This window comes from Aplidium turbinatum, chromosome 17 (assembly GCF_918807975.1).
Source record: "Aplidium turbinatum chromosome 17, kaAplTurb1.1, whole genome shotgun sequence".
In the NCBI taxonomy this organism is placed as follows: domain Eukaryota; kingdom Metazoa; phylum Chordata; class Ascidiacea; order Aplousobranchia; family Polyclinidae; genus Aplidium; species Aplidium turbinatum.
In genome coordinates this window covers 9,572,851-9,586,008 of record NC_137488.1, presented here as the reverse complement: position 1 = coordinate 9,586,008, position 13,158 = coordinate 9,572,851, and the positions used below count along the sequence as shown (strand labels likewise).

The 13,158-nt window shown below is 37.8% G+C and overlaps 1 protein-coding gene across 1 annotated transcript; it reads right to left on the bottom strand.

Annotated features, from left to right (window-relative positions):
* Positions 1–1,591: 1,591 nt before the first annotated feature.
* LOC145786707 (crystal protein-like) lies at positions 1,592–13,158 on the bottom strand. Its single transcript, XM_082598428.1, has 10 exons — positions 12,913–13,158; positions 12,413–12,636; positions 12,009–12,244; positions 8,245–8,383; positions 7,326–7,513; positions 6,216–6,393; positions 5,591–5,764; positions 4,966–5,136; positions 2,400–2,603; positions 1,592–2,118 (listed from the first exon to the last, which is right to left on the bottom strand). Exons 1-10 carry the CDS (start codon positions 13,142–13,144, stop codon positions 1,837–1,839), a joined length of 2,028 nt encoding a protein of 675 aa, XP_082454554.1. The 5' UTR covers positions 13,145–13,158; the 3' UTR covers positions 1,592–1,836.

The window sequence follows — 13,158 nt, the reverse complement described above, 5'->3', positions numbered from 1 at the left end:
TCACTAACTTATTACAATTCTTAGGCCAGCGATCGAGTAGTTAAAAGTAAAAGTTAGCAATACCAACTATATACCTTTACCCAGGTTGCTTAGGCTATAGTAATTATTTTTTGCAACATCATTGATGAAAAACTTGATTTTTTTCAAGTACACAAAAAGTGATCTTGAAAGTGATTTTGATCTTCAAGATCATCTTGATCTTGATCTTCAAGATCACATAGTTTGGTGATCTTGATCTTGATCTTCAAGATCACCTATTCTTGATGATCTTGATCTTGATCTTCAAGATAGACACTTCACCATGGGATGGACGACAAGAGCCAAAGGGTCTCACATTTAGACACTTCAAAAAAAGGCTGTTGTATTCAAAGAATTCACAATGGTTCCTTTAAATTCTCGGGCTCTTTGGAAAGGGTACGGTCCCTCAAAACTATCCCGGGCCGGGTTCCAAAAATACTCCCTGCCAACGCTACTAACCGGGTCACGCTGAGCAGTGCCGGTCTTTGGGGTGTGCAAACCGTGCGATCGCACAGGGCCCGCAAATTAGGGGGCCCGCAATTTACTCAGAAAATGCAGTAATTTTGTCATTTCTAATGGAAAAATTCAACAAGTGAATTCAACAAAGGAATTAGCAACAAGAAAACATGGAGACTCAACAGGTGCAATCTATTTCGTCCCCTGAACATTTCGTACCCTGAAAAGATCGAGAAAAAAAACAACAGAGCCGAAGTCACTGATCGGAGTTGCCGCAAACATTTCAAACTTTCTCTCGATTTTTTCAGGGGACGAAATAGGTCGAAATTTGATTTTGTTACTTCGATTTCAGGGTACGAATTTTTCAGGGGACGAAATAGGTTGCATCCAGACTCAACATGAGACATAGCTTTATTTCCGAAAAATGCCAAAGAAAGCATGATCTTATCCTTTTGCTATGCCACCAGACAGCACCATTTTACAGTAATATTCATACCCAAATTTTTGTTGAACATGCTCTCAGAATGCCCCAAATTCAAAGTAATTTTTCAAAATTTTCTGGGGGAGACCCCCAGACCCCCTGCCGCTGGGTGTTGCCCACGCCGTCAGGCAGGCCTCGCCCGCCGACCGTCAAACCCCCCCTCCCCTTTCAAAATACCTAGCTACGCTACTGAAATGGATAATTGTCATTGGGGCCCGCAAAGCATATTCCGCACAGGGCCCGAAATACCCCGACACTGCGCCAAGTGTAGGCCTAAGCCTATATCTGCAACATGGTATAGCCAACAAGGAGAAGACAACTTAGCCTATGCCTGAGCTTTTGAACTGATTTTTTTTGTGATAGAGAAACAATATTAGCCTAGACAGAAGCACTATCTATAGATGATCATATCCGACTGGCGATTTGAATTGTCTTCCTGTCGAGTTATAAACATTCATCAAGCTCAGAAAAGCCCAGCATTAAAAAGTAACTTTTGATTAAGCAATCACATGCGATAACTTTTTACTACTTTTTACCGTGATGTATCCTTTTTACTGAAAATTTTTCTATTTGACCCATACCTTTGTGGTAACATTATAAGAAAAATGAGCATTCCCAGAAAAAACGATGTACAAGTGAACTTGTTTTACTATTTTATTTTATTAATAAATTGTTTCATTTGTTGAATTCGCAAAGTGATTAACACATTCAGGGCCACACATTCTAAAGTTAGACATATTTTGACAAGAAAAGTTTTTAGAGTGAATGTAAAAATGGTGGCTTGCACTTGCAGCCTATAAGCAATAACATTCGCATGCGCTTGAAATTAGAACAAAATATCTTAAGCAATTTGCGAGAAATTTGTGATACAACTGCAGCTTTTAACTGTGATTTAAAGTTTCAAATATCTTTTTAAGATTGTTAATATTTCTTCCTATCTTGATTTCGTCTTCAAGGTAGAGATTTAACGTGTCCCAAAAATCGCATTTTTCCTTCATGAAATTATCTACAACTGTTTCGCCGCTTCCAGTCAAATTCATGGTTTGGTATTGAACTTCTCCACCAGCAGAGCCTTCGTACATTTCGTAAATTCTTGGCCAAGAAGAAACAATTGGAGGGAAAGCTTCTGCTCTTGAATTCAGTTTGTTCACTGTGATTGCCGACTGGAATATACAGATTGCATGTGATGGGTGCGAATTTTAAGTATATTCAGTACAAAGTTTAATCACTTGTTTTGTTCAATTGTTTATTTATACTGTAGGCCTAGTTTAACTTTAATGAATTGTCTGTTTTAATTACATTTGCTTGCGTTTATCTTTGAAATGCATGAATTATGCATTTACAGGATTTAGTTCAGAACAAGGAAAAGCAAAAATAAGTTACTTAATCTGACCAAAATGAACTTGTGCAATTTCTTTGTTGCTTCACAGTACTATAAAGTTACCCTGATGTGACGCCTATTTGTCGTTGGTGGATTCGGATCACCATATTTGGCAAAATTGCTCCAAAAGTAAACCATTTTATCTGCTAGCAACGATTCTTCATCAGTGAAAGCAAAGTCAGTCAATAGGTCTAAATCAAAGACATATGGAAGTTCTGCAGAATGGCATACCAGGTCGGCGCATTCCGTGTAGTTTTCCCAAAATTGCTGTTGAAATGTATATTCATGTGACAAACAAAGTACAGGTATTAGGTTAAAATCCAGTCATTGCAAACAAACTATCAATCACTTGTCACAAATTATCAATAAACTATCAATCGTTATAGAGTTAAAATGAAGTAGACTCTGACCATACCGTATTTTTTAAAACCTTTCAAGCAGCCTACAGAGCAATCCGAAATATCTTTTTGTCTTTTAGAAGACATATATGGATAAACCAAAGCAAAAAATCTTATGTACTGCCCTGGACTAAAAATAATTTTGAAAATCTAGTTCAGTTAGTCATCTCTATTAATCTCTCTTCTTTCTCAATACCCAACTTCGTGTACGTTAAAGTGGCAAGTCCAAGTAACAAAGGTCCAAAGTTTCGACGTATGCGCTTGAGCAATGCGCTTAGACATTTATTTATTGAGAAAGCTCCAGGGTAGTGAATAGTGATGGTTCTCAACCGGAGAGCCGCGAAGTGATTTCAGGGGTCCGTAAAAGTTTTAGGGTTTGCAGCATGTTTGATAACATACAACATTTAAAAAAAAATTTGGTTTCCTGTAACTAAATAAATATCATATAAATGAGTTGAATCTTTTTATATGGCTATGTTGGCTGTGTTTAACTCAGTTCTTCTGAAAAAGCAGATTGTTAATCAATGCTTAACTTAAAAGTGCAAACGTTAGTCAGCAGTCTGTCATCACTCACAGCGGTTTCGCAATGACTGTGATTATAACGAATTAAAGTTGATTACAAATAAAAAATGAGAAAAATTCTTTGTAAAGAATAATTTTATTAATTTTTGAAAAAAAATTATAGAAAGACATTTCAGCATATAGATTACTGATTTTTGATTCTGTGTGCCTACATAATTATATAGCTCATAAAATAACTTCGTCAATGTTATCAATCGTCATAAGTGCGTCACGAGGTCATCAAATTCTTCTTAAATTGGTGGCTTCGAAACTTATGAAACATTTGATTTCATCAGGAGACGCAAAATACCAAAATGTCAAATAAAATTGTTTTAGGAGTCCGCCACTGCTTCGAAGGCACCAAAAGGGATCCGCTAAAACAAAAAGGTTGAGAACCACTGCTCTAGCGCAGCGGTTCTTAAATTGTGGGTAATTACCCTAGATGGGGTAATTTTGGGTTTTCCAAGGGGTAATGAACAAAACAGGGCAAAACTTAATTGTTACCAACGTATAATCAAATGTTGAAAGCATTGATGCTATGGGGCACTTCGCTCAACAGACCGGAGAAGCACCGAAGGTGTCTCATCGTATCGCCATAAGGATTGCTAAAGCAAAGGAACCACACACGATTGGCAAGACCATGATCGTTGCCTATTGGATTCGACGACGCTGATGCTGGACAAAAAGCAGTCGGACAAGCTCAAGAAGATTTTGCTCTCCAACAATAAGATCCGGAGTCGAATCCAGTTGTCGGCTGCGTAGCCGAGTGATGAAAATGTCTGCGCGACGTTCGAAAGGAATTGAGTTTATTCATTTAAAAGCGTGGTCTTATTCTGGCAACCTAAACAGAGGATTACCCTCAGCTCGGGAGGAAGCCCTTGCAGTTCTTGTCTAGGCCGCATCAATGTATCGCTGTGAAGCAGAGTTCTCAGTCATGCAAACGACAAAGAACAAATCTCGAAACAGGTTATTGATGAGGACTTGTGGACGTGGTGCTGCCTCACTACTTATGTCTCACGGTTCAACCATTTGAAGGCAGTGAAGCAGTTTCAGGTCTCTCATTAATCATGTTTCTTGGAATTTGACATAAACGGCATTGCATTCTCTTTAGACTGCTCGTTTATTGGTAACTTCATAAATTCTATCGTTACTCTATTTTTCTCGGACATGGGTGGGGGTAGTGGAGATGCCCTGGATAGGCTACTCAAATGGGGTAACAAAACAGAAAAGGTTAAGAACCGCTGCTTTTGCGAAAGAAACAAATTTACAGACAATACCATTCCAATCAGTAAAAACGCATTTTGTTGACCTCTGTGATTGTGGCTACAATGTTCATTCGAAGCTTTTGTGGTTGTGAGTATGCGTAAATGCCAGTATTCAGCTTCCAGAGATGAATTGACTAAACTGATTCATTGTGTTGTAGCAACTGTATTGACGTATGCTGTAGATATAGAGCCACAATGGCACTTTTTCCAACTAAAAATTACAATTTCAAAGAAACATCCATCAAATAAGATAGGCTACACTGCGTTGTACATCTGAATAACGATGCAATGTAGCCTGCTTTATTTAATGGATATAAAAAGGTTGCTTAGTTCCAGTAAAAACATTTTTAAGCCATCATCTAGTCTTGTTAGTAAACAAAGCACAAAGATTAAACTTTTTTTTACCGGAAACGACCACACTTGGTTGAAGGTGTACCACCAGACCCTCAAGGCAGGGTCTTGATCCCTCTTGGGGGTGTTGAAAACCTTTCGGCTAGGGCAAGTGAACATGTAGTCGGTGACAATGTCATTTATTGGATATCTGTTGTCGCAGTCAAGATCAGATGAATCTTCACACTTCGAAAAAAATATTGAAACTTTTGATTCACGTCTAAATAAAACCAAATTAAAAAATTGATACCGTAGGCCTATTTGAGCAATGTCTAAGAGACGCTCTCATTGGTTTACAAGCAAACTTTATATAAAGGCATGTTATATTGTACTGTATGTATCTTTATTCACTGTAGATTATAGTTACATCAACCAATGTCTTAAACGTAAACAAGAAGGGTAGGCTACAATTAATCCAGTCTACCGAATACTAAACCTCTTTGCCTCAGCGAAAGTCATGACAGTGCTGAAATGTGCAGATTCACTGCTGAATAGTGACATCGATAAAACTAAATTTTTTTGAGAATTACTTAACCGGAAAGTGATAGCAATATTTTTATAAACTAAAAAGTTAACATATGTGAGTGTACTAATTACAAAATAAATTGGCAACTGTAGCTTATATCTACTTTTTACTTACATCTGGTGGATAAAAATCCATTATGTCATTCACATTTTCTTTTCCAAACATAATTTTTAAAAAACGTTCATAAAATTGATTGCTTGGTATGGGATTTTTACTTGCTTCTATGATGAAGAACATGCCCTCATCTTTTGTTGTTCCATGAAGAATTGGTTTGTCTTGGTTACTTCCCTTTTAAAAGAGCAATAAATCTCTTATCGCACGCACTAAATTTAAAGTAAAACTAAAAAACAAAAAACAATGAGACAGTTGCACAGGCTACTTTATTGTGAGCTTTAAGTAAACTTTATAGTCTACACATGCTGTAAACGGTCAATAGTATTTGCAATATTGACGGGAGAAATGAATGCAATCTTTTTCTATGAAAGATGGCTCCCGACCCAATGTGTGATTGTGGCTTGGACAATCAGACGATGAAGCACAACCTCACCCACTGCCTCTCAGCCTTTCCCGTGACGACAACAACCTCAAAAAATTAGTGACAAATCTCTTATCTGACTTCGACAGTGGCGTGACGAGCTATGAAAAATTTTTTAAATGAAAACAATCATTTTTACTACAAATCATTTAATTGAAAATAACTTTTACTTAGAAACGCTAACAAGTGGTAAAATTTTCTTACATTTAGAAATGTATAGAACGGGTGCTCAGTTAATAGATCATTGTCAATGATAGGTGCCCATGGTTCAAAGAGTTGTGAAATGGAATCTTTATTGAATTGGTCTCCCAGAGAAAAGTTTTTCAAAGCGACAAGAATTTCATCCATTGTAAGATCACGAAGACACTCCATGTCATTGGGGCTGAAGCAAAAATGTTATTTTATTATTATTTTATTTTTTATTTTGCAAAAGAATATTAAATTAGTTTTGATTAATCTGTTGTTCAAGTTAATAAGTTAACCGAAAACAGCTTATTCCAGAAGTTATTTTTCTGCTTGTGTTATGATGATCTCTAAATGCAAGGTCTTCATCTTTTCAATAGCCATTGTTTCCAGTTTTTAAGCAAGGTTTGTTCTTCAACGTTTGCTAGTCTATTACTTCTAAATAACTAGTTATTTCAGAGTACAAATATTCTGAAAGTGGGGACAGAATTCCCCGTTTGGCATTTATTTGATGTCTGTGCTCTAACGTCACAGCATCAGCTATTAAAAGCATTGCTTGGCACGTTTCTTGTTTAGAAACAGATACAAAGTGGAGCTTGGTAACTCGCCGCTTTCACAAAAAAAAGAAAAATCAAAGTTTTCTCTTTTCGTAACGTTTTACAGTGGTTTTAAGAGCACGCTTATTTTAAGCCAGTAGCAGAAGCATGGAAATGGAAATAATTTGGTCATGTGCCTTTTAAAAACTGAGAAAAAATGAGCAATAATCTTCGGTAAAAAATTGCTTCATCAGCAAAATCAAGTTAACAATAATTAACCCATCCTAGCTTTTCAATGACTTTGCTTATTGAGAAAATTTCTTAATAAAGTTGGTATGCAAGTTTACTTTCATTATCACCACAAACTACCTCTTGGGCTTGCCACCCATAGCAAGCTACAGACATGCGCCGTACTGCACAATCACTCATATCGCCAGTGTTCCGTGGATGAGCGTCAAATAGTTTTGGCCTATTAAATCGTTTTTCTCTACAACTCGTTGATCAACTCTGAATCTATTGGAACCACTAAAGTTCCTCTTCAAGTCGCTAGTTGGAAATATAGCCTTTACGATTTATTGTTATATAACTTTCTTACCTGCACTTGTTCGTAGTAAATGATTCTACAAATTTGTCGCATGTATCTTGGGCTTCATCGGTGGTTTTATAACTTATTCCAAACGGATTGCTCTCCAAAATAGCTCCTTTGAATAAAGGATCGCTGTACGTGTTTGAAAGGTGCACGGCCACACTTTGTGCCCCTGCACTTTGACCAAATATTGTAACCTGATCATATTGTAAGTTTGTTTAGAAAAGAAATCAATGAAATAGCAGAGCACTGAAAAAAACGCACCATCAAAATTTTAATGATACAAGTCAATTCTTTGATCCTCCAATGGAAATGAAACCCTTGACAAAATTGGGTCTAGTGCGCAACAGTGATGGTGTTTGCGTGCAGTATATGACGTCATTTCTTGTTGATTATCTCAAATTGCGATCTATAGCGCATGAGCCATCTCAAAAAGTAGCGTAGTAATATCTAAAATATCAGCAATATCGAAAACACAAAAACTTAATCTTGCTTTTACTTGAACTTAACGTAGGCTGAAGAAATATTTGCAAATAACTAGCGAGGAATCAAGAGCTGTGATGGGAGATGATTTCCATGGTGACCAAATGTCGAAATCGAGTGAACCAACAATTATGAAAATACATATAAGAATAAATTATCCAGGCCACTTGAGAAAAAGTAATGCAAAACACATTGTATATGGTGGCTATACCGCATAACTATTGCTGCTGGTCTCAAATTATCCGTTATTTATATGCGATTTTTATTGGCTATCAGCATGTCGGCTCCATGATCGTGTGGCGACAGCCCTTGTACGACCTTCGAAAGGGTGCCGGTTCGGCACTGCTCAGAAACATGCCGCTGAGTTTTGGGCAGAACACTTAAATGCATGCATGTGGAAGAGTGTAAAAATGAAGAGTGCGATGTGATAAACTTCAAGTATTACCTGCGTTGGATCTCCACCAAAGTAGCCAATCTTATCGTTCACCCAGCGCAAGGCTTCGATTTGATCCCAGATTCCAAAATTTCCAAGAGCTGGATCGCTCGTTCCATTGTTTTGGTAAAAAAAGCCAAAAGGACCGACTCTACACAACAACAAACCAGACAAGGTTTGGCAGCGGCCACTCGACTGTATGTTGTATAAATGACAGAGAAAGGAAATGCTTGCATTTCCCCTTTGTAAAGTAACACTTTGCCACAAGTTGAATAGACAACTTGGCTAGTATATCAGCAAGCGAAAACGATGAGTTGGTATTCACTGTTATATGTAATTTAAAATGCAATTTTTTTTTCAATGATTTCATTAAACTGGAGTATGGTCACTTCAGGTCAAGAACCATAACTCACTTTGAACTGTAATTTGAATACTTTTTCCTCCCAATTTCTTCTGAATACACTGCTTGTCAGTCTTACTGAAATCATTAAAGTCGTCGGACGTTCAAAATACCGAAATATCTTCCTTTTCGCTTTTAAATAATTAAAATAAAACACAGCTTGCATTTTGTTGAAAGCGTCCGTCAATTGTAAAATACGATAAAACCTTACATCCTGGTTACCAAAACTAGAAAATGTTAACAGCAGTTTATTCCAATCTTTGTAGGTCTGCCCCTTTATCCATTGTCAGCTATAAATTGGGTAACCTAAAGTGAAACATAGTTTGATTGCTACGTGTAGCTGAAACCAGGTATCATGGTTAACTTGCCCATTTTAAGATAGCATTTCATTCCATGCCAAAATTAATGTTGTCTGAATCTTGTTTCTTAAACTATGTGGGATTAGGGATCATTTCGGACAAACTTTGCATCAATATTGTGGCCAGCTACTTCAGCCATTTTCCCACCTCTGGGATAAGCCTATCCTGATCTATGAAAAAAAACAGTATGACATAAATGCAGCTGTGTATAAGAAATTCACAGCACATGAAAGATATACAAAATATGTTAAACTTTGTTCAAATTCTGTGTGGACCAATACTTCGTGACTGCGATAACAGATATCTAATAAATAATATTGTGAGAGATGATTTTATCAGCGTAGAGATGATAAAAGCAAGTGGAGAGTTGGGAATTGAAGTAATGCTACAACTTAGCCAAAGGGTATTAGATGGAGAGGGAATGCCGGAGGAGTGGAAGCATAGTACTGTTGTTCCACTGTTCAAGAGAAAAGGGGATGTGAGAAGTTGCAGTGCATATAGAGGTGTAAAACTACTAGAGCATGGAATGAAAATTGTGGAGTGAATACTAGAAAAGAGGTTGAGAACATTGGTGAAATTAAATTATATGCAGTGTGGATTTATGCCAGGAAAAGGTACAGTGGATGCTCTGTTTATATTGAGAAGAATGCAGGAGAAATACTGAGAGAAGCAGAGAAAACTATATATGTGTTTCGTCGACTTAGAAAAGGCATTTGACAGAGTACCAAGGAAAGTGATGGAGTGGGCAATGAGGAAAAGAGGTATACCTGAGGTATTAGTGAGAGCTGTGATGTCTATGTATGAGGATGCAAGAACAAAAGTGAGAGTTGGATCAAATTATTCAAACGAGTTTTTTGTGAAGGTTGGTGTACACCAAGGATCAGTTTTGTCACCTCTGATATTTGCTATTGTGGTTGACGTTGTAACTGAAGGAGTGAGGGAGGGCTTATTGAGTGAAATTTTGTATGCAGACGACCTGGTCTTGACAAGTAATAGTATGGAGGGACTGGAGAGAAAGTTTGAGAAATGGAAAGAAGCATTTGAAACCAAGGGTATGAAGGTGAATCTTGAAAAAACAAAAGTGATGGTGAGTGGAGCAGAAGGAACAGTTGTTGAGAGAAAAGTAGATCCCTGTGGAATATGTGGCAAGAGAGTGATGAAAAATTCAATGCAATGCAAGGAATGTGGAAAGTGGGTACATGCAAGATGTGCTAATGTCAAGAGAGCCGCAACAAGATTGGCGAAGTGTTTTGTATGTGAGAAATGCAGTAAAGGAAGGAATGAAGTGGAAGGCCATGATGATGAGTTTTGCCATGGCATCAAAACAGTGACAGACTTCTGGTATCTGGGTGATCGGATAGATGGAACTGGTGGATGTGAAGCAGCGGTGACAACAAGGGCAAGATTGGGCTGGGCAAAGTTCAGGGAATGTGGGGAAATGTTGTATGGCAGAAAATTTTCACTAAGGATGAAAGGAAAAGTATATCGGAGCTGTGTGCGGCCTGCAATGCTATATGGTAGCGAGACATGAGTATTGAGAGAGAGTGAACTGGCAATCCTGAGAAGAACGGAAAGGTCAATGGTGAGAGCAATGTCTGGGGTGAAAACGAGAAGGGAAAAAAGGACTGAAGAATTGTTGGATATGCTAGAGATGAGAGAGACCATAGACGAAATGGCAAGGGCAAATGGAGTAAGATGGTATGGACATGTGATAAGGAGGGAGGAAGGAAGTTTTCTTAGAAAGGCACTAGATCTAAAGGTGGATGGGAAGAGGAAACGCGGTCGTCCAAGAAGAACGTGGAAACAACAAGTGAAGGATGAATTTAAAAAAGTCGGACTGAAGGAGGAAGATGCAAGGGACAGGGTGAAATGGAGAAGAGGAAAAAAAAACAATTGCTGCGCGGAAACAATCGGCCACCCCCACTAGTGGGGAACAAACCGACGATGGATTATGATGATGATGAATATTGTCACAGACTACATGTTCCCTTGCCCTCGCCGTAAGGTTTTCAACATTCCTTCAAGAGATCAAGGCCTTGTCTTGAAGGTCTGGTAGTACACTTTCAACCATGTGATGTGGTCGTTTCCGGGAAAAATAAGTTTAATCTTTATGCTTTGATCACTAACAAGGCTGGCTGACGGATTAAAAATATTATACTGGAACTAAGCAACCTGCCACATCATTCAAATGTAAAACGAACTTCTAGAAATTGTGCAGTTTTATTCTGGCGGCATCGCTTGTTTTACATACGACACGAGAAATATTTTGTTTTCCTGGTGCAGCCACAACGGTCAAATGAGAGAGTAAGAGAGGTGGTCTTTAGAAGCTTGGGCTACGTAGAACCAGTTTCATAAAGCTGCAAAAACTGATGCTACAATTAAAAAATATATATATACGTAAGTTAAATCAAATATTTTTTTTTGCTTCTAAAGCTTCATCCTCACTGAATTTTAGTACCGTAATTAATTTGACGGTGGTATGGCGCAGCGGATAAAGCGTTAGCTTTTCAATAATACAAACTTAGTTCGACTCCCGGCTTCAGCTGGTTGCTGGAAACACCGTTCACCTCTACCTAGGGTGTAATAAATTGGGTAGGCGTAGGCTAATTGTTGAAGGATAGACTGAGGGTCGAGAGAATGGAACTGGCCACCTTACTCTAATTAATGCCGAAGACTTAGTACAATGAGAACTACATCTTCTCATTCCCGACACGTGAATTCAAGTATGGAACCACGTTTACCTTTTAATTTAATTTAATGCGCGAACTTCAGCTATAGTGTTTGCAGCTCTCGTGTTTTGTGGAGTAGCCAATAGACATAGAGGATACAGGCGATGCGGAAAAACAAAGGCGTTGAAAAAATGTATTAAAAATGTGTGCTCTGTTTTGGTGATTAAAAATAGTAACTCTAATATAGCAAACAATACAAAGTAGTTTAAAATTAATTTCTAAGAAAGAAGTCTTAAAGTGGATCAAAGGTAACAAGTGGTTGCATAGTCAACCAGAATCTCAGAATACCTGTAATTTGGTACAGCTACGATAACTTCTCCTTTTTCGGCTAAAAATCTCGCGTCGTATAGTGTGACACCGTTTCCTCCTGCTATGAAAGCTCCTCCATAACAAAAAAACATAACTGGAATTTTAGCGTCCTGTATGTTGTCTATCAGCTCAAAACCACCTTCGTTATTGACTGCGGCTGTTTTCAGCAATTTTCTTGGCACATATATATTAATATGTAGACAATCTTCGTCAATCTGCATAAAAATAAATGATTTCTTGAATCAAATTGAGTATTATTGGGAAAAACTGTGTATGTAGAACGTGCAGAATATAATCTGAAAGTAGAACTTGATAAAGAAGATGAGTGGATACTTTCCTATTCCGACTTGTAGTTTGTGATAAAGGAAGCTTGGTAAACTAACCTCACTTGGACAAACGTATTGAGGGGATGGCAGAGTACAAATCTGAGGACATCCTGGTCGAGAAAAAGTAGCGTTGTAATAACTTCCTGGATAGCTCAAGCTCGAAAGAGGACTTGGTTTTTTCCATCTAGCATCCCCTATCGGAGGCTCACTGAAAGGAATTCCAGCAAATATAGCAGCTCCTTCAGAAGGTATGCGGCCTTTAAAACTTCCAAATCCAGGCACTGTAAAGAGTTTTTGAGTGTGAGTAAACGTAGCCTACAGCGTTCAGTTTCATTGAGTATTAATATGACAAACTTGGTCCTTTTTTCAGTACAAATATATTGATAAAATTCTGGCTAGGTGATGAACTTCACAGTTAAAGTTAAGTAAAATGATACCATTAAAGTTATGATATAATCTAAATACAACATATAAATCTTTTCATAAAATTAATCAAATCAATTGTTTTACAGCACTCGAGAGCACAGAATTTTAGACTCTAAATACACATGCTGTACCTTCTGCATAGGCAAAGCCATTTCCTAAAGGTGGTTCCGTTGTTTTGGTTGGTTCCGTTGGTTGTGGTGGTTCCGTTGGTTGTGGTGGTTCTGTAGGTTCTGGTGGCATAACTTCATCATTGTTTTTTCCTTGGGAAACACTGGGAACCATCAATACCACTAACAAAGTTGTAATTACTCCAGCTGCTAGGAGCAAGATTATGACATAACATAAAGCTTCTTTAGCAGCCATTTGAAATAATTGAA